Source organism: Magnolia sinica, chromosome 1 (assembly GCF_029962835.1).
Source record: "Magnolia sinica isolate HGM2019 chromosome 1, MsV1, whole genome shotgun sequence".
Classification (NCBI taxonomy): domain Eukaryota; kingdom Viridiplantae; phylum Streptophyta; class Magnoliopsida; order Magnoliales; family Magnoliaceae; genus Magnolia; species Magnolia sinica.
Window position 1 is genome coordinate 95,673,932 of NC_080573.1, and position 22,391 is coordinate 95,696,322.

General features: G+C 44.7%; 1 protein-coding gene across 1 annotated transcript; it reads right to left on the reverse strand.

The window, feature by feature from the left end:
- Positions 1-323: 323 nt before the first annotated feature.
- Positions 324-13,163, reverse strand: LOC131252957 (putative germin-like protein 2-1). The gene is made up of 3 exons (XM_058253794.1): positions 12,977-13,163; positions 12,434-12,531; positions 324-843 (listed from the first exon to the last, which is right to left on the reverse strand). Exons 1-3 carry the CDS (start codon positions 13,104-13,106, stop codon positions 406-408), a joined length of 666 nt encoding a protein of 221 aa, XP_058109777.1. The 5' UTR covers positions 13,107-13,163; the 3' UTR covers positions 324-405.
- Between the last annotated feature and the right edge of the window lie 9,228 nt (positions 13,164-22,391).

Below are 22,391 nucleotides of genomic sequence, written 5' to 3' on the forward strand. Positions count from 1 at the left end.
TGTATTTTGGATAGTCTGTTGGTGGTTTTGCTTTTAACTGGCCATTATTGTAACTGTCCATCTATTTTGTACAAATTTTCGTGCAACAAATGATTGGATTCAGCTGAATTTGGGCCAGGGCTCGTGATCTGGTTTCTCTTGGCTAATGATTGCCTAGCTCTGCCACCCATGCGGATGCTCAACTTCAATTTCTTCTACCTTTGCTCGATGCTGATCCTAGTGATCAAAATCGTCTGCCTTCATTGACAAAAAAATAAATAAATAAACTAGAAAAAGAACAATTTGTCAAACCAATCAAATGAAACCTTTTATTATTAACCTGACTTATTCAAGCAGAAGTTTTTTTTATAATAGGTTAAGAAAACATTTCTTATTTGGGGATAACATATTTAACTGTTTAATTATCTAGAACTGTGCCTTGAGTAAATCAATCACTTTGTTGTCCACTTGGAAGGCCTTTGCGAGAACATCATCAGATATGGGTGGTTTCGAACCGAAGACAGCATCAGCTATGGTGATGACACCAGGGTTCTGGCTGCTCAGACCAGCGATGGCAACCGCATTGGTTTTGCCAGTGTTGAATTGGAAGTGAATGAGGCCTATTGGGAAGACAAACACATCACCCTTATTTAGGATCTTTGTTATTAGGCGATGGTCAGGGTTGGAGGTGACGAACCCAACATAGAGTGTGCCCTCTATGACAGTCAAGATCTCTGTAGCCCGTGGATGCGTGTGAGGAGGATTGAGACCGTTAGGTGCATAGTCGATGCGGACAAGGGATACACCGAGAGTGTTGAGTCCGGGTATCTGATTCACATTGACTGCTGTAACATTGGACCCAACCTTATTTGCAGTGTTGCCACGCCCTGAAATTCGGGGTCGAGCATAACTCAGCTCCCGAGTTCCAAAACATCACTTATGCAACATAATTAATGAATGATGTATGTTGATGTATTAGCACATAAACATGGGATAGATTAAGCCAAAACGCAGATATGATTCAGGGATAAGTGAATAAAGCAAGCGGAAGACTTATAGTAAAATATGTGTACAAGTGTAAGTCCCTCGAATTACATATACAACCAGATCGTGTAAAAGTGTTATTTATCAAAATTATAAGTACAAGTTACATCATTTTAGATCCCAAAATAGTAATCCCATAGGTCCCGCACGCATCCGACCGAGGCTCGCTAGAACCCGTCGAAAAACTGCATATAGGAGAAGGCGGCCTCGTCGTCATCCGGCTCCGCTCTGCCTCGGACGTCGCATCCACATCTGCAACATCGGGGCCTAAGACAGTCTGGTGGGTGTGAAACACCGCCCGAAACATGGGAGTGAGTGATTAACTCGGTGGAACAATAAGGCACGGGTTAACATGCTATCAGTTCAACAAACAATAATGATAAAGCAAGACAATTAAATAAATCCTAAGTACTCTTGTTAATGCGGTATGAATGCAATATGATGCGTGCCCTCACGCGTACACCCTCGGCGTCTTCATCTTACGTTACGCATGACATCGCCTCAAAGTGCGCCACATCTACAAAGCACATGCAAATGCGGTGCATGGATATGATTACAAAGTTGTTATTAGTCCAAATCATAAAGAAGGATAGGGAAGCAAAGATACCTTCCTCATATCACCATCCAAAAGTGATCCATACAAGGGTCGTCAAACCAAGACATCTCATACGAGCATCTAGTTGAGGACGTAGCAAAGGGCTCCACACCAATCAAAGCACGCCTTTAATGCACTTACTACCACAGATCGGCTCGTCACCTCCTTGCGGTATCCGGGTATGCTCGAGGTCACTACAAAGGGCTCGTCACCAATCAATGTAGGCCGACAACAGCACGAATATAGTGTCCCATACCACCATAATCGGCTCACGAGTTTAGTTGCTCACCGGTCACTACGGGAGGCTCGTCACCCCAGCGTAGGCCGACGGCTCGACCACGGTGTCCCATACCACCATGTCCGGCTCATGAGTCTTAGCGGATCAGGGTACCATGGTTATTAGGATTTCACTGGTAAGTTCGGTACCCTAGATTCAAGCAGTGGCGTCCATACATGGTTAACATACACTGGACAATCGGGTTAGTTGACGAACTCGACTAGCACGAGCGCACGTTGAATTGAACGACATAGAGTGCGCAAACACTCCGCGTGGCCAAACCACGCCGCCAACTCTAATACGACTCGGGTTCGTCTAATGCGTCTCACGTGGCGAAAGCAATCTCAACCACGACCAAAGGGTCAATTACCGATTTCTGGACTAAGGCATAGTCCCAAACATCCTACACTACGACAAATATTCATATGGAATGTAAAACAGTAATGGAACAACCACTCAAATCATGGTGCATACACATCTGAAGAATATCAATTTAACATAAATGTAAGCATAGGAATGCTTGAATTTAAATAACTTGGAATGTAAATGCATAAGGGAAATCATGCGCATCCATATAAGTATTGAGAAACACTTCTCAACGCCTGCATTTAGTGTAATCAGTTACACGTAGGTCATTCATGCATCTCTACAAACACTTAGCATCCATGGAACAACATACATGACGCATGTTGAAATACATGCACTTAGACAATTCCTTCTTCCAAGGAGTTGTCATACATGCATCTAGCATACATACATGACCAAAAATCATGGCAAACATAAGTGCGTATTTTATACGTATTCGGTACTTTATAAATTCACTTAGAATAAACAAATCTCAACTTAGCACTTGCATATCAAGAATGCAATGTAATCATAACATTTGACATGTGAAATCTCATCCATAACAAGAATAAATCACTATCCGGGATTGAAAGCCTTGAAAACCATAACCTATACACTTAAAGTCCGCACCTTAAGCGAGGAAAGAATAGCCGACCGATTTAGACGAGTTGTCTTCGTCAACGGCGCAAGAATACCCTAAAATAAGGATAGAAATGAGATACAACAACACCAAGTCTAATCTAAGCTCTAACACAGTTAGGGTTAGGTTAACTTACCCCAAAAAGAACTCAGAATCGTCAGAGGAACGATTCAAAGTAAAGGTTCAAAGGTGAAGAAGAACAAGGAAGAATCAAGATGATTCACCAACCAATCTCTCTCACTAACTCTCTCTTTCCACTCTCTTTCCAAGCTAGGGTTAGAGAAAATTCGTATGGAAATGAGAACTAGGGTTTAAGGACTATATATAGGCCTTAAAATGATGGAAATAACCCAAGTGGTCAAGGTATACTTAGGTTATAACCAAAGTACGCCTTTCTCGATCCAACGAAGCACTTCGGTGGGCCTATAACCACGAAAGGTCGGACTTAAGCTCACCGACCATGGATCTAGGTCAGCTGAGTTTTCGCTCTGATCGGATTTACAGATCACCGTGGCGGACCACACTCAATTCAACGGCCACGGAAACTCGATCAAGTCCACAAGCACTAGGATATGCCCGGGCCAACCTCCTGATTCGAGGGTGAAATTGGGTCGAATCCAACGGTCGAATGCTTAAAATCGTCGCGCAATCTACACGACTCGGATTTCATAAAAGCTTATTAAATTCCAACTGTTCTCACACTCTTCACTCCGAACTCAACCAAATCGACCTAACATCGGATCGACTTGATTTTTGAGGTGAAGACCAAGCCCAACTCGGTGACCAATAACCTAAGATCATCGCCATCGGACTTTCGACGCGCGGTCAGTCCGATCCAGGTCTTCCAAAAATTCCAGAACAACCGGATTTAGCGATGGATCCCATTCAGAGTAACGTGGCGCTCACTAATCTGCACGTTTAGAGCCATGCAGATACAATTTAAAGTGATTGATGCGAATTTCACAAGCAATCAAGTAAAGCGCTAATTACCCCAAAAACAACTACTTAAGGAAAGATTAGCACAAAAATTCCAAGGTCGTTACAATCTACCCCCCTAAAAGAAAATTTCGTCCTCGAAATTCATACCTTCATATAATCCTCGAGGATCGGAGGGTAGGTCTTCCTGACCTCAGCTTCAGATTCCCAAGTAGCCTCTTCTACGCCATGATGCGACCATAACACCTTCACGAGAGGGATAACCTTGCTACGCAGCACCTGCTCCTTTCTATCCAGAATACGTGTCGGTTGCAGTACATAAGTGGCATCCTCACTTAACTGCACTTGCTCCCAACTGATAATATGCGAAGGATCAGGAACGTACTTCTTCAGCATAGAGATATGAAATACGTTATGCACGCCCGCAAGAGGTGTGGGCAAAGCAAGGCGGTAAGCTACCGCTCCCACTCGATCCGTAACTTGAAATGGACCAATAAATCTCGGCGCGCTTCCCTTCTTACCGAACCGCAAAACTCCCTTCATAGGAGAGACCTTCGAAAAACATGATCTCCCACTACGAACTCAAGCGGTCGACGCCTCGTATCAACATAACTCTTCTGCTCTGCGCTGCTAGAAGTCGACGTCGAATGATGTCAACCTTCTCTCAAGTCACCTGCACCAACTTCGGGCCAAGCAAACTACGCTCACCAATTTCAGCCCAACAATGTGGTGCTCGCACGGCGACCATACAACGCCTCGAAGGGAGCCATGCCGATACTCGCCTGAAACTATTATTATACGCGAACTCGCATACCGAAGACAATCATCCCAACCGTCTTTGAAATCCAAAACACAAGCTCGCAACATATCCTCCAGGACTTGATTCACGCGCTCCGTCTGCCCATCTGTTTGCGGATGAAACGCGGTCTGAACTTCAGTTTCACAACCATCGCTTCCTGGATACGAGTCCAGAAGATAGATGTAAAACGCGTGTCTCTATCAGACACAATCTCCAGGGGAACACCATGCAGACGCACTATCTCCTTGATATACAACCTAGCCAACTCGTCTGCAGAGTAAGTGACTCGATCGGTAAGAAATGCGCCGACTTCGTTAATCGATCGACGATCACCCAAATAGAGTCAAATCCCTTTCTCGTCCTCGGCAACCCAGAAATAAAATCCATAGAGATGAAGTCCCACTTCCATTCGCTATGGGCATGGGCTGCAACAACCCAGGAGGTCGGCGATGCTCTACCGTGACCTGCTGGCACGTGAGACAACGGGAAACAAATTCAGCAATCTGGACCTTCATATTATCCCACCAATATGATCTCCTCATATCCTGATACATCTTCGTGCTACTGGATGCATCGCAAGCTTAGAACTATGGGCTAACTCGAGAACCTCACGCCTCAAGTCAGGGATGTCAGGAACACATAACCGGCCACGAAAACGTAGGCCCCCATCAGAACTAACACTCCAGTCGGAGTTCTCATCTGTACCAACCCGCCGCCTCATCTTCACCAAAAGCTCATCATCCGCCTGAGCTGCAACGATCCTCTCGCCGATAAGGGCCGTACACGAATGTGTGCGATAACCTCATACGGCTCAACCACCGTAAGCTTCGCTCAAAATCGCGCACGAACTCCAACATCTCCCACTCGGCTATCATCAACGGAGCCGCAAACTCCAAAGCCTTCTTGCGACTCAACGCATCCGCCACAAGGTTCGCCTTACCAGGATGGTAAGAAACATCGAACTTGCCGTCCTTCAATGTTTCCATCCACCTGCGCCGCCTCATATTCAAATCACGCTGCGTGAAAATATACTTAAGGCTCTTGTGGTCGCAAAAGAGCTCGAACTCCTCACCATAAAGGTAATGTCTCCAGAGCTTTAATGCGAAGATGACAGCCGCTACCATGTCGTGCGTAGGGTAATTCTCTTCGTGTTTCCTTAATCGACGCGAAGCATAAGCAATCACCCCGTCCTTCCGCATAAGGACACAACCCAGGGCTAACGCGAGAGGCGTCGGTATATATAATATACTTAACCCCTTGCTCGCAATACTAGCACAGGGCGGACGTCAACTTGTCCTTCACTTCCTGAAAAGAACTCCGCCCGCTCACTCCAAGCAAACTTCAAATCCTTCCGTGTCACCGCGACAACGGTCCGGCAATCTTCGAGAAGTCCCGAATAAAGCGTCGATAATATCCTGCAAGGCCAAGAAAACTCCTCACCTCAGTAACTGAACCAGGCTTCCAATCCTGCACTGCAGCTACCTTGGCAAGGTCGACGGCTATACCTTCCTTGGACACCACATGTCCCAGGAACTTGACTTCCTCTTTCCGGAAATCACACTTCTTGAACTGTGCGAAAAGCTGATGCTCCTAAGAGTACCCAAAACCGCTCTTAAGTGCTCCTCGTGCTCGCGGCTCGCCGAATAAATCAAGATGTCATCAATAAATACAATGACGAATCGAAACAGAAAGGCCGAAATACCCTGTTCATCGATCCATGAACACGGCCGGCGCGAGACCAACGACATCACAAGGAACTCATAATGACCGGAGCTGGTCCTAAAAGCGGTCTTCCATCCTCATCCTTGATTCTCAACTGATGATACCTCGATCGCAGATCAACCTTCGAAAAGTACCGTGCCCCCTTCAACCGATCAAACAGATCATCAATCCTGGGCAAGGGGTACTTATTCTTCACAGTTACTTAATTCAACTCGCGATAATCAATACACAATCGCAAGGAACCATCCTTCTTCTTCACAAATAGACATGTGCTCCCCAAGGAGACACACTGGGCCGAATAAAACCCAATTCTAGCAAACCATCTATCTCGCTTCCTCAACTCCTCCATTTCACTCGGAGGCATCCGATAGGTGGGTAAAGAAATGGGCGCCGCACTAGGCATAAGATCGATAGCAAAATCAATCTCACGCTGAGGAGGTAATCCAGGAATCGACTCAAACACATCTTCTAACTCCTGAACTACCGGCGGACTAACCAACGCCGACTCGGCCGAAGTCTCCTACAGAGAAGAATAAAAATCAATACGAATAGGGTAATTGACCTGAACCGGGAAAGTAACAGTCTCGCCCTCAGGTCCATGGATCGTCACTGATCTCGCTTCACAATCAATCTCAACTCGCATCCTCGTGAGCCAATCCATACCCATAATAACATCGTAGTGATAAAGCGGTGCGACTAGCAAATCAACACGGATCGATCCACTTCCATGATCAATCACAACACAACTCCAAAAACAAACAACATGCATTCCATTAACCAAAATCGTCGCAATACAAGTAGTGCAACAAAATACATGAATCACGACTAGTAAAGCATGAAAACAACAACATCTAACACTACAAACAACCACAACTACTACAACCACTAACAGCTACCACACTACAACAACTCCAACTACAAGCCAACAACGGCTACACACATAAATAAACACCAAACAAAGCAAAGACGGCCACGACGATGCTACTCGTCGGAGTCAGGAGACGGAGGCGGAGCACCCTTATCCCGCAAGCAACACAGGATAGACTTCAAAGTCCGGGACATCTTCTTGAACTTGTGCTTAACCAAGCCTCGAAGATCCACCATCTCCTGGCGTAAAGCACCTTGCCCTTCTTCAAGCCGTGTAAGACGGCATCTTTGGCAATCTGCTCTGCCCTGCTCTGGCACCACAAGAGGAGAGCGATCACTCGAATCCTGGTGCCCCAATCTCTTCCTCGTCTTGCTCTGCTTCTTCCTCAGACTCCGCCACCTTCAGCATAACTCTCATCATCACTCTCGACCCGGCCTCACCCTCGAGGCAAGCCGACTGTAACCAACCTCCATCGCCTTAAGGGTCCTCAAGTTGATATAGCGAACAGGACCGGCTTCTCGGCTCCAAGCCTATAGCCAAACTCATGTGCGATCTTGCAAATGAGGCGGCCAAAGGGAAGAGACTCGGTCCGTCTACTCGAACGAGCGATGAGAATAATCTGACGCAGGACGTACGTCGGCACACAACTTCGCATCCTGCCCCACCTGATATAGGAAATCTACCATCAGGCGCGTACACTCGCTGCGGTTGCTCCACCTTGGATATACATTGAACGTAAAGATGTGGTGAAGCAAACGGAAGTCGTCCGTCATGAAAGAAGCCAGAAGACTCCTATTCGGCAGCCATTCAACCAGACGACCACACAAGAATCGGGTGCGACGATCCTTCTCTCGCACACTGTCCACATTCTTCTCGCTGGCATGCACTTCCCCAAGTGGCACATTCAAGAGTCGGGATATCAAAGCAACATTGACAATTCCAACTCGACCGCTACCACAGGGAATTTTGAACTGCAGAGGATCCAGCGAAGGCTCCAGAATGTTGGCATAGAAGGCCCGAACAGTGCTAGCATTCGCGCGATACTCGCCTTCGAACAAGGGACCCCAACCAGCCCCTTCTAGGCGCTCCAACAAAAAGAACTCACCAAAGAGCCGCGGATCAACATGAGCCTCAAAGAGGACTGCCCCTCATAGACTCCATGCGACAATTCCGCCAACAAGGTCCTACTGACAGAGCTCGAGGATCGAGGTCCCGCTGTGTCTGACTCGGGCGTGGCGGACGTGCTAGCGGCGGCACCTCTCGGCCTCGTGCACGGGTTGGGCGGCTCGACCCGGCTTCATCCACGGGCGCTCTCTTCTTCCCCATCAAGGAAAGAAGGGAAGAAATGGAAAAGATGGCCGTCACAATCTCAAAGAGGGCCATGAGAAATGAGAGAAAGAGAGAAATAGGAAGATGGTGAAGCTTCCACACAACTATGAGCCAAAAAGAGAATGAAAGGGCTCAAATGAGAGGAAAATGGAGAAATCAGCACTGGAATAGAAGATTTGAGAATGGGGTGATGGGTTTGCACGAAAATGGAAGGAAGATGAAGATTTGGGAGAGATTTGAGAGAGTTTGGAGAGGTTGTTGAAGAAAAGGAGAGCTTGGAAGAGGGTTTTGTAAAGGAAATAGGTAAAAGGAGTGGTTTTAAAGTGAAACCCGTGGAGGGGTGGGCCACACAAGCCTCATGGACGATCGGCCCGCGTCGGCCCGGCCCGCCTGGCCCGCCGAACCGGCGATGGCATCGCCGGTCTCTGGACATATCGGCGATGCCTCGCCGATTTGGCGAGGTCCTCCTGGTCCTCCTTGGTCCAAATGATGTGGTTCCCCCTGGGTCCCACGGAAAATGCCCCGATTGGCCCCTTGTGTAATTTGAAGTTTATCGGGTCATTCTGACAGAAATCTGATACAAACAGCGATTTCTGGAAGGTTTAAAAATGAATAATGGGAGGGTAGACCATCTACACTCATTAATAGAGGGTCTAGAACAGGTTTCGGTTCGCTGTGTGTGATCAGGTAAGGGTACAGACTCGATCTCGGCAAAGGTTTTCAGGAAACTTTCGCCGATAGAAACTACGGAGCACAAACACAAAGCGATGATAGACCCGCACCCAATTACACTATAGTGGTGACAACGTGCGGTGTGTGACCATAACCTATGTCCGGTTTAATCCAGATCATGCTCGATACCAACTTGTAACGCCCGAAATTCGGGGTCGAGCATAACTCACCTCCCGAGTTCCAAAACATCACTTATGCAACATAATTAATGAATGATGTATGTTGACGTATTAGCACATAAACATGGGATAGATTAAGCCAAAACGCAGATATGATTCAGGGATAAGTGAATAAAGCAAGCGGAAGACTTATAGTAAAATATGTGTACAAGTGTAAGTCCTTCGAATTACATATACAACCAGATCGTGTAAAAGTGTTATTTATCAAAATTATAAGTACAAGTTACATCATTTTAGATCCCAAAATAGTAATCCCATAGGTCCCGCGCAACCGACCGAGGCTCGCTAGAACCCGTCGAAAACCGCATATAGGAGAAGGCAGCCTCGTCATGCTCCCGCTCTGCCTCGACGTCGCATCCACATCTGCAACATCGGGGCCTAAGACAGAGTCCGGTGGGTGTGTAACATCCCGAAACATGGGAGTGAGTGATCAACTCGGTGGAACAATAAGGCAATCGGTTAACATGCTATCAGCTCAATCAAACAAGAATGATAAAGCAGACAATTAAATAAATCCTAAGTACTCTTGTTAATGCAGTATGAATGCAATATGATGCGTGCCCTCACGCGTACACCCTCGCGTCTTCATCTTACGTTACGCATGACATCGCCTCAAAGTGCGCCACATCTACAAAGCACATGCAAATGCGGTGCATGGATATGATTACCAAGTTGTTATTAGTCCAATTCATACAGCAGAATTGGGAAGCTAAGATACCTTCCTCATATCATCATCCAAACAGTGATCCATACTAGGGTCGTCAATCCTAGATATCTCATACGATCATATAGTTGAGGTCGTAGCAAAGGGCTCGCCACCAATCAATGCACGCCTTTCATGCCCTTACTACCACAGATCGGCTCGTCACCTCCTTGCGGTATCCGGGTATGCTCGAGGTCACTACAAAGGGCTCGTCACCAATCAATGTAGGCCGACAACAGCACGAATATAGTGTCCCATACCACCATAATCGGCTCACGAGTTTAGTTGCTCACCGGTCACTACGGGAGGCTCGTCACCCCAGCCGTAGGCCGACGCTCGACCACGGTGTCCCATACCACCATGTCCGCTCATGAGTCTTAGCGGATCGTGTACCATGGTTATTAGGATTTCACTGGTAAGTTCGGTACCCTAGATTCAAGCAGAGCGCCCATACATGGTTAACATACACCGGACAATCGGGTTAGTTGACGAACTCGACTAGCACGAGCGCACGTTGAATTGAACGACATAGAGTGCGCAAACACTCCGCGTGGCCAAACCACCGCCGCCAACTCTAATACGACTCGGGTTCGTCTAATGCGTCTCACGTGGCGAAAGCAATCTCAACCACGACCAAAGGGTCAATTACCGATTTCTGGACTAAGGCATAGTCCCAAACATCCTACACTACGACAAATATTCATATGGAATGTAAAACAGTAATGGAACAACCACTCAAATCATGGTGCATACACATCTGAAGAATATCAATTTAACATAAATGTAAGCATAGGAATGCTTGAATTTAAATAACTTGGAATGTAAATGCATAAGGAAATCATGCGCATCCATAGAAGTATTGAGAATCACTTCTCAACGCCCGCATTTAGTGTAATCAATTACACGTTGGTCATTCATGCATCTCTACAAACACTTAGCATCCATGGAACAACATACATGACGCATGTTGAAATACATGCACTTAGACAATTCCTTCTTCCAAGGAGTTGTCATACATGCATCTAGCATACATACATGACCAAAAATCATGGCAAACATAGGTGCGTATTTTATACGTATACGGTACTTTATAAATACACTTAGAATACACAAATCTCAACATAGCACATGCATATCAAGAAAGCAATGTAAACATAATATTTGACATGTGAAATCTCATCCATAACAAGAATAAATCACTAACCGGGATTGAAAGCCTTGAAAACCATAACCTATACACTTAAAGTCCGCACCTTAAGCGAGGAAAGAATAGCCGAATTGATTTAGACGAGTTGTCTTCGTCAACGGCGCAAGAATACCCTAAAATAAGGATAGAAATGAGATACAACAACACCAAGTCTAATCTAAGCTCTAACACAAATTAGGGTTAGTTTAACTTACCCCAAAAGAACTCAGAACCGTCAGAGGAACGATTCAAAGTAAAGGTTCAAAGGTGAAGAAGAACAAGGACGAATCAAGTTGATTCACCAACCAATCTCTCTCACTCACTCTCTCTTTTCCGCTCTCTTTCCAAGCTAGGGTGAGAGACAATTCGTATGGAAAGGAGAAGTGGGGTTTAGGGCCTAGATCTAGGCCTGAGAATGATGGAAATAACCCAAGTGGTCAAGGTATACTTAGGTTATAACCAAAGTACGCCTTTCTCGATCCAACGAAGCACTTCGGTGGGCCTATAACCACGAAAGGTCGGACTTAAGCTCACCGACCATGGATCTAGGTCAGGCTTCTTTTCGATCGGATTTACAGATCACCGTGGCGGACCACACTCAATTCAACGGTCACAAAATCTAGGTCCACAATCACTAGGATATGCCTGGCCAACCATCCTGATTCGAGGGTGAAATTGGGTCGAAATCCAACGGTGAGAATGCTTAAAATCGTCGCGCAAGCGCACGACTCGATTTCATAAAAGCTTATTAAATTCCAACCATTCTCACACTCTTCACTACGAACTCAAACAAATCGACCCAGAACATCAGAACGACATGATTTAAGAGGTGAAGACCAAGCCAAACTCGGTGACCGCAAAGCCTAAGATCATCGCCATCGGACTTTCGACGCGCGGTCTAGGTCCGATCCAGGTCTTCCAAAAATTCCCCAGAACAACTGGATTTAGCGATGGATCCCAGATTTCAGAGTAACGTAGCGCTCACTAATCGCACGTTTAGAGCCATGCAGATACAATTTAAAGTGATTGATGCGAATTTCACAAGCAATCAAGTAAAGCGCTAATTACCCCATAAACAACTACTTAAGGAAAGACCAACCTTATTTGCAGTGTTGCCCGGCATGTCTAGCCCACTGAAGAAGAAATCACCAGCTTGCACCATCTTTGGGTCCTTGCACACGAACCCATTTATAAATACTGCAACATAAATGATACCATAAGATAGAAGCACAACACTCGCCTTCAAATATTGAAGGAGTTCTAAAGAGAAATGCCAATTGAGCTCACTAGTGTAGTCCCGGCCTTACATGAAAGCTCCATGCCACTTATCAGGTGGGCTCTATTACATCATCTAGCTCAGTTCATATGGCGAGTGACACGACAACATCATCTGAGGTAGGAAGATGTTAATTGAGCATTTACATTTTACAAATTCGGCCCACCAGACGCATGATCTGGTCTGTTTCTGAGCCCAGGGAATCAACGAAGTTGGGCCCACCTGATGGGTGAGTTGGATCTCATATGTGGTCACATGTGATTTCAAATACACTGGTGGGTGCATCTCACATGTATAAAATCAAGAGACGACATAGTGAGTGCATTACGAAGTGTCAAAACCAAATGCAAAGAACAGAATAGGAACCTGGTGGTTGTGGTTTTAGTATGGCAACACAGAAGTCCTGTAAGGGACTGGGGTCAGAGGCATGTGTGAGAGAACAAGTGAATGCGAGAAGGGCGAGTACAAGGATGTGAGCAGCCATCCTCATTCTCATAAAACCCGAGGAAAAAAGAAAGCTATAGGAGCTAAAGGGATTCAAAGTGCTTTCGAGGGTGAGAAACAAGGACACAAGCCATGCATATATATAGTGGGAATTCATTGAGATGGTCCTCTCTCTTACCCACATATAATGTACGACATTTGAAATGGTCTTGTTGTAATGTCGATCTCAAAAAGAGAGGACCACAAAAGTCAGTTTATGAATTAAGCCACTGTCATTCTCCAACAACCACAACCAATACCCATTTTCTGTTCCTCGTCTTCGAGTGCCAATCTAGAAAGATGCGGTCCCTTCTACATTTTTAGTTAACTTAGAGTAATCGTAAGTCCATTTCCCCGATGATAAGATTGAATAAGCCATCTGCAACGAACACGTGCTGACCTGGAATTTGTGTGTAAGTTTCAGTTCATTCATCAAGTGGGTCCCACTCTGAACAGTATCTGGCCCAAAAACCAGGCTTATAACGTCAAGTGCATGAAGCATGTTGTATTTGATGTCTTAAATCTAGACAGATACAGGGTCTGTCGATTCTATTGACAGTATGTTCGATGTTACCTTCGATGACATCAAACAGTTCTCCATCCCATCGAGATTTTTCGGATTTTCTCCAGTTGGTCACTGACCTATTCTGGCACTTTTTTCGATGTCATCGACGGATGTTCGATTGAACCTTCGATGACATTGAACATGGATCGATGCAATCAAGATTTTAAAGAAAATATCAGGTCATCTCTGGATAGTTTGGGTGTTAGTTCGATGCCATCGACCTGACTTCGATGACATCGAACGTTTTGCGCAGAATTTTGTGGATCCGCCGGATCTGTGAAAATTGTTTCCAATTTTGTTTGGGACTCTCCCATAGGCTATAAATATAGGTGTAAACGGGATTGGGAGGTATTCCAAGGGTTTCTAAATAGTTCTAGAGTTTCAAAGGGGTGGAGTAAGGGTGAGAATCAAGGTTGTTTAAATCGAGTAAGCCTTCTCTCTTTGTAATTTCTGCTTTCATAGTGAATTTCTGTTGCTTCGTACCGTGGTTTTTTTTTCCCGAAAGGGTTTTCCACGTTAAATCGTTGTGTTCTCCTTTGTGTTTGCTTGGTACTTTTGGATTGCTATCCTAGATTTATCTCTGTGTGATTCTACCGTTTTTCCTAATAAGTAGTATCAAAGCAATCGTTGGGGCGCAAGCTTGAATCTGAAGGATTAGCGTTAATGGGAAACACTAGGTATAACATTGAGAAGTATTCAGGTAAAAATAACTTTGAGTTATGGAAGATCAAGATGATCAGTTCCTTAACCAAGCTAGGTGAAGATGGTGCTCTTGAGGAGCGAAAGCCGACTATGAGTGATGATGATTGGAATACTTTTGATAAGAAGACCTTATCCTCGATCTGTTTGTGTCTCACAAATGAGGTTCTCTATAATGTTTTGAGGGAGAAAACTACAGCCGCTTTATGGGAAAAGTTAGAAGATATTTATGCAAAAAAAATCACTGAGAATCGCCTACACTTGAAGCTATAGTTGTACACCTTCAAGACAGCATAGTGCGGAGATGTGGAGGCCCACATCAGTAACTTTAATAAATTAATTTGCAAGTTGCTGGATATGGAGGAAATGGTCAAAGATGAAGATCAGACATGTATGTTGTTGAATTCTCTTCCGGCATCGTATGAGTCATTCAGGCTCATTGTGTGTCACGCCCCAAACTCAGAAACCGGGCTCACAAAATTTTCGATCGCTGAATCCGGCGCCGACAGCCTCCGTAGAACCCCATTCTCTGCTCCCAGCGCCCATTCGCCAGGTTCCGATCCTGGGATGCTACGAGGAGGATTTTTAACATCAGTTTGATTCATAATAAGCATAACCAAAGGCATAACCCATAAACAACAACCAAAAACTGCATCACATTTCCACTATGATCAAAAACTTAAAAAGTACAATGAGCATAAAGGGAAATAAATGATGATGAACAAAAACTCCAAAATGATCTGTTAAGTGCTCCTGCCTCAGCACTACTGCGATCCAACATCACCTGCACGCAACGGTCGTGCATAAGCTTATAGAAAGCTTAGAGGGTGGTGTAAGTGTGTGCGTAAGGTAGTAGTTATGCAGTATCAGAGTAATGCGGAATATGCTGATGAATCCATGAATGCCATGAGCCGTACCAAGGCTATGCAATGCGAGGCATGGATGATGTCGGCCATACCAAGGCCATACGGTGTGGAATGCAACTCAAGCATGCAAATCCTCATCTAAGTCCACATATCAATACAGCTCAACTCTGGAATATCACCGGGGTCTAGTACACTCTAAACCAAATCGCCGCCCCATCACGCGCAATAAGGTAAGTGGAAGAGACCTCACTATCCGCCTACCAATATCGGGCTCGGCTCGTCGATAGCAGACCCATTTCTCGAGTTGGTCAAACTCAGCCTAGCTTTGTCCCCTCCTCTAGGGCGGGTAAGGCCGCACTCCCTTCCAACAGACCACGACACAGTGGAAAGCGCAACCGTCTGGTAATCGGCACTCGGCGCTCATGCACCCACTCGGTCTAGATGTTGGAACAACCTCTTGGTACCATAAGGGTTTAGGGACTTTCACCCAGGGATCTCTATAGCACCCCATGTAGAACAATATTTTCGGTATCCAATCCTGCCAACCACGATACGTCTGTGGAGGCTACGGCCCTGATGTCGCTAGGGCGTACAGTAACCATATCACACAATGCGAATGCATGAATCACACTATCCAGTCATACAGCAATCCTGCGCGTATCGTGCGCTCATGTAGGGCAACACCCCCTATCCGGGAGCCCCTAAACAATCTGCCCGAAGGCATATGCTATGATCAGTCATTTCTCATATCAAGCATACGTATGATGCATATGATCATGAATCATGGAACTAAACATGTTATATGGGATGGATGATGTTCATAATGAAGATGGGCCTAGACGGCCTACACATTACACGTACGAGCCTAACAATGGGCCCTAGGGAAAGTCATAATGTGGACATTTAACCAATACTATACTTACAATGTGGACGTCAAACTACCATTGCTCCCAAGGCATAGCCCGTCGTAAACATCATTACATAAACCATGTTGGGATCGCACATTGCAATGGACCTTAGGTGCATCCCATTGGGCTTTCAATACATCAAATGGGTCATATCACATGAGCCTTACATTCACCAAATGGGCCGCATTAATGGGCCTCACCAACGGGCCTTATGTACATTGCAATGGGTCATAGCCCATGGGCCTTAGAATACCTCACAATGGGCCTACTCACATGGGCCTTATGTATATCAAATGGGCCACACCAATTGGGCCTCATACACATCCAATGGGTCACAAATAAACTGAGATGGGCCTCCCACCACCTAGTATATTATATATAATATAATATATAATTTATATATAGTACATACAATATTATATATAATATAATATTATATATATATATACACACACACGTACACACCCACACACACACACACACGAACACACCCACCGTCCCCTGGACGGTGGGGATAGAACACATATATCATAGTGGGCTCCACCGTCCGCCTGGACGATGGGAGTAAAACACATAAATCACTGTGGGCTCCATGTGGGGCCCACCATAATGTTTACGTACCATCCAATCCGTTGATAAGGTCCCATGGACCCAAATGAATGGGAAGAACAAGTCTCAGCTGGATCCAAAACTTCTGTGGCCCAGAAAAGGGGTTCTAAGGGTAGACGTTTAATCCCATTGTTTCCTATGATGTGGGCCACGTGAGTGCTGGATTAAGCTGATTTTTGGAGTGGGCCCACTTCAGGGAGTGGCCCACCCAATGAACGGTGTGGATTTTCAATACACATCATGGTGGGACCCACGGCTGGGGCCGTGGGTCTGCTGCTCTGTCCGTCCGTCCGCTGCTACGCAGGCAGCGCCTGCTGCCTTCTGACACAGCAGCAGTGCCTGCTGCTCCTGATGTTATTTATTTATTTATTTTTGTTTTTCCATGATTTTTCACATGTGGGGCCCACGTCTGAGAATCCACTCCGTCCAATGGCCCTCCATGGCTCAAGACAAGCAAAACAAGCCCAATATTGAGCATATTTCGGCGTATAAAAATATCAGAAAATATTTTAATAGTGAAAACCACCATATACTATGGTATGGCCCGCTAGAACCTCGGATTGACTCTGTTTTTCGGTTCAACGCCTGAAATGAGGTTGAGAAGGGAATGGACGGCGTGGATTGAATACATACATCAAGGTGGGGCCTATATGATTGGGCCACCCATAAGCTTGGAAACAAGCTGATATTTGTGTTTTCCAAACCACGTCCAGCGTCCCTGGACACTGGACGTTACACTTAACAAATACATTAGAGGTGGGCCCTGCTTAGGCGGGCCACCTCATGGAGGATGGTGTGGATACAACACACACAAAGTGGGCCCCACTTGTAGATGGTTTGGATAGAATACATGCCTCATGGTGGGGTCCGTTCAAGTGGGCCATACAACCATGTTATGATCATATAAAAAAATAAAATAGAGAGGGAGAGAGAGGGATAGAGAGTGGGACACGCATGATGGAGGGACCCCGGTACTATGGGCCCTCCCTTCAATGATCTACAACATAAATCAAGTGGGTCATTACATGTGGGCCCATTACATCGAAATCCAACGGTGGAGATCCCTTCTTCACTAAAATAGACGGTCTAGATGACCTTAAGTATGCAAGTAAAATAAACAACATGATGGGGTCCATGGAAAATGCCCCCATCATGGAATGATCATGATGATCCAAGTGGGCCATCAGCCATATCTTAGGGTCCAAAGTGAGATCCAAACCATTGATCGGTTGGCCTCACTTGGCCCATCTTAAAAAATTAAAACTACCCTATCAAAGCACCCACCGCTTGATCTTCTTCCTCCCTTGGCTTCCTTAGCACCTTAGCTTCGATTCCAACGGAGGAGATGAGGTTTGGATGGTTGAGATGGGAGATGAACGAGTAGGAAAGTGGGCCACACTTGTAGCTTGGAAGATATGGGGAGAGGCTTGGACGTGTGGTGGTTTCTCTTGCTTGGGAGAGTGGTTTGAGAATGAATGAGAGAGAGAGTTGTAAAGGGAGAAAGAGAGTGATGGGTGATGGAGTGATGGATGTGGTGGGTGATGGGTGTAAGAGATTTTTTTGACTTTTGGGGTTTTTGGTGTAAGAAAGGTATGGGCTTGTAAGAACTTTTTGACTTTTGTGGTTGCTTGAAAATGGGTGAAAGGTGATGTGTACTTGACATGTACTTGACCCTTGATGGGATTGATTGATGGATTGAGGTGACATCTCGTAGAGATTCTCTCGGAATTCGCACGCATGGCGTTTTTCTCACACCGAACACTGGCCCACATCTCCTAACCACGGTATCACCTTAGTACGCGAGTCACAGCATTGGAACCACGGCGACGATGCAGTCGCTAAGGTACAAGTCTTGGGTTGAGTCGACTCAGATTGACGGCATGTGAATCAGGGTCGCGCACAAATACCGGTTAAGGGTCGAAGGTTGCTGGAATTCGACCGGGAAGACCGCGGAAGTCTATGGAACGGTACGGTCTAGGATACGGGACTTACATTGTACACCAGAAATAAAACCCTGAGTGTGGACACTGTTATCTTAGCCCTTCAAGGGAAGGCCATGAGAAAGATAAACGGTGGCATAGGGACATCTTCTAATGTAATGTTTATGAGAGGCATGAATACTGAGCGACCTACAGGGTCTTCAAGACTTAGATCCAAATCAAAAGGTAAGGGCAAAGGAAAATTAAAGTGTTGGAACTGTAAGATGACTAAACATGTGAAGAAGGATTGTACAAATCTTAAAGTGAAGAAAGAAAACACAGAGGCTTCTTCTAGGGAGGCTAATGTTGTCATATTTGATGAAGAGATATGTGGAGGTGATGTTTTGTCTGTGTCCATAATCGAGCACTTGCATGACACTCATAGAGATGAGTGGATCCTTGACACAGAAGCGGCATATCATATCACTCCTCATCGGAGTTGGTTCGCCAGTTATAGAGAATGCGATCGTGGATAGGACTTTATGGGCAATGACAATGCCTGTAATATTGTGGCTATTAGTACGGTGAGTATCAAGATGTTTGATGGGATGGAGCGTACCTTGACTGATGTCAGGTACGTTCCTGATATGAAGAAATGTTTGATTTCTCTCGGTGCACTCGAGGCTATAAGGTGCAAGTTCACTGATCTTAATGGTGTCCTTAAAGTTTCAAAAGGGGCACTCGTGGTTATGAGAGTGCAAAGGTATGAAAACCTTTACAGGTTGGTCGGAAGCACTTCAGCAGGTGGAGCGACAACGACTATTGCAGATTCCACATCTGCACATATGTGGCATGCTCGTTTGGACCACATGAGTGAGCGGGGCATTAAGGTACTATATGATCGTTGTTTGATTTCAGCTTTTAAGAATTCTGATTTAGATATATACGAGCACTGTATATATGGTAAACAATCTAGATTATCTTTTAAATATGGAAAACATGTATGTAAGGAAGTGCTTGATTATGTGCATTCTGAGGTATTCTGTTGGGGGTCGTCATGGTTTGTTTCATTCATTGACAACTACTCCCGGAAAGTTTGGGTTTACTTCATAAAATATAAATATGAAGTTTTCATCATATTCAAATAATGGTGGAAAAACAGTCAGGGTGAAAAATAAAGGTTTTAAGGACTGACAATGGTGGAGAATTTACTTCATATTGCATAGATGAAGTGATCATTAGGCACAACACAGTGTGCCACACGCCCAAACAAAATGGTGTGGCTAAGCGAATGAATCGGACTCTCTTGGAGGGCCCGATGCATGTTAAGTAATGCTGCGTTGGGCAGGGACTTATGAACTAAAGCCCTTAACATGACTTGCTACTGGGTGAACCGGTTTCCTTCTACAGTAAGTGAATGTAAAATTCTAGAGGAAGTATGGAATAGTCATAAGATGGACTACTCAGATTTGCGCATGTTTGGTTGTGAGGCTTATTCTCATGTACTATTAATTGAAAGAAATAAGCTAGACCATAGAGCCAAAAAGTACATATTTTTTTGTTATGGTATTGGTGTGAAAAGTTACAGGTTATTTGACGAGGTCACATGCAAGGTCATCACTAGCTGTGACGTTAGATTCGATGAAAGCTCCTTATTCCACAAGAATGATCAAGAGGAGCAAGAGGAACCAGAAATGTTGATCGTAGACGTCTAGATTAAGATAAATGATACTCAGGCAGAAATGGATGCGGAGACAGAGGTACAGGAGCATGTGGAGGAGCCACCTGTGAGAAGAAACTCACCGCGTGATCACAGGTTACCGGCAAGATACAAGGACGACTCTAATATTACATATGCCCTCATTACAGATGAGGGAGACCTGTCTACTATTTAGGAGGCTCTTAATGAGCCTAATGCAGAAAAGTGGAAGGCGGCTATGGATGATAAGATGGACTCATTGCACAAAAACAACACATGAGAGGTAGTGGAGCTTCTAGTGAGCTAAAAAGTGATCGGATGTAAGTGGTTATTCAAAAGAAAATTGGATAAATATAAAGAGAAGCTGGTAGCAAAGTGGTATGCTCAAATATAAGGAATCGACTTCACAGAGATATTCACGCCGGTAGTTAAACAAGTATATATTAGATTTGTGTTGGCATCGGTTGCCCAATACGATCTCGAGCTGAAACACATGGATGTCAAGACTGCATTCCTACATGAAAAGTTAGAAGAGCAGATCTACATGAAGCAACCAGAGGAGTAAAAAGTTAAAGGGATAGAGAAAAAAGATTTGTAGGTTAATGAGGTCATTGTACAACCTAAAATAGTCGCCTAGGCAGTGGTATAAAAAATTTGATTCTTTCATGTTGAGTCAGAAATTTATTCAGAGTGAATACGATTACTGTGTCTATTACAAGATACTGAGTGATGACAAATTTATCATCCTAGTATTGTATGTTGATGATATATTGATCGTCAGTCATGATATGTCTAAATACTAAAGATTCGGTTATCAAGGACATTAGATATGTAAGATCTAGGGGCTGCAAAGAGGGTTCTCGGCATAAATATTCATAGAGATAGAAAGAAGAACGGGCTTTAGTTATCATATATAGAATACCTTGAAAAGGTGCTGATCAAGTATGGGACGGACCAGGCAAAGCCAGTTAGCGATCCCCACGCGGCTCACTTTAAGCTTTCCTCAGAACAATATCTTAAATCAAATGAGAAAAAATAGGTTATGTCTCATGTGCCTTATTCAAATGCGGTTGGCAATTTAATGTATGTTATGGTCTGTACGAGACCAGATATTTCACAGGCAGTCAGTGTTGTGAGTAGATACATGTCAAACATCGGCGAACAACATTGGGAAGTGATGAGATGGCTACTTCGATACATTCGAGGTACAAAAGACTACGTCTTAACTTTTGAGAAGACATGGGCAAAGTTGGTAGGGTATGTGAATTCAAACTACGCAGGCAGTATGGATTCCAAAAAGTTGACTTCAGGATACTCATTTGTACTAATGGGTAAAGCAATTAGTTGGATGTTGAAGCTTCCGTCTGTAGTGGCTCTTCCCACGATCGAAGCAGAGTATATGGCAGTGATAGAAGCATTTAAGGATGGTGTTTGGTTGAGAAACATGATAAATCAGTTGGGGCTTCTACGGGAAGCCATATCAGTTAATTGTGATAGTGAAAGCGCTATAAATTTGACTAAAATTCTGTTTATCACTCTTGTACTAAACAGATTGATGTTTGTCATCACTTTATCTGATAGGTGCTTGAAGAAGGCATGACTCTAGAGAAGATTCACACCAGCGTGAATCCAGCGGACATGCTCACTAAGGTTATTCGTACAAATAAGTTCAAGTTCTGTGTAACTTCTCTGAGCTTCGTGATGCCGTAAAAGGAAGATGGAGTGTGCACGAGAAGCATTGATGAAGCTATGATGCAAGGCAGAGTAAGAGAAGAGGACAAGATGTTACATGTTTGAAGATTGAAGACATGGTGTAGATTGTTGTATTTAATGTATTAAATCTGGTCAGATACAGGGTCTATCGATTCCATCAACAATTTGTTCGATGTCAGCTTTGATGACATCGAACAGTGCTCGATCTGGCGAAAATTTTCAGATTTTTTCCAGTTGGTCACTGGGCACTTTTTTTATGCTATCGATGGATGTTCGATTGAACCTTCGATGACATTGAACATGGATCGATGCAATCAAGA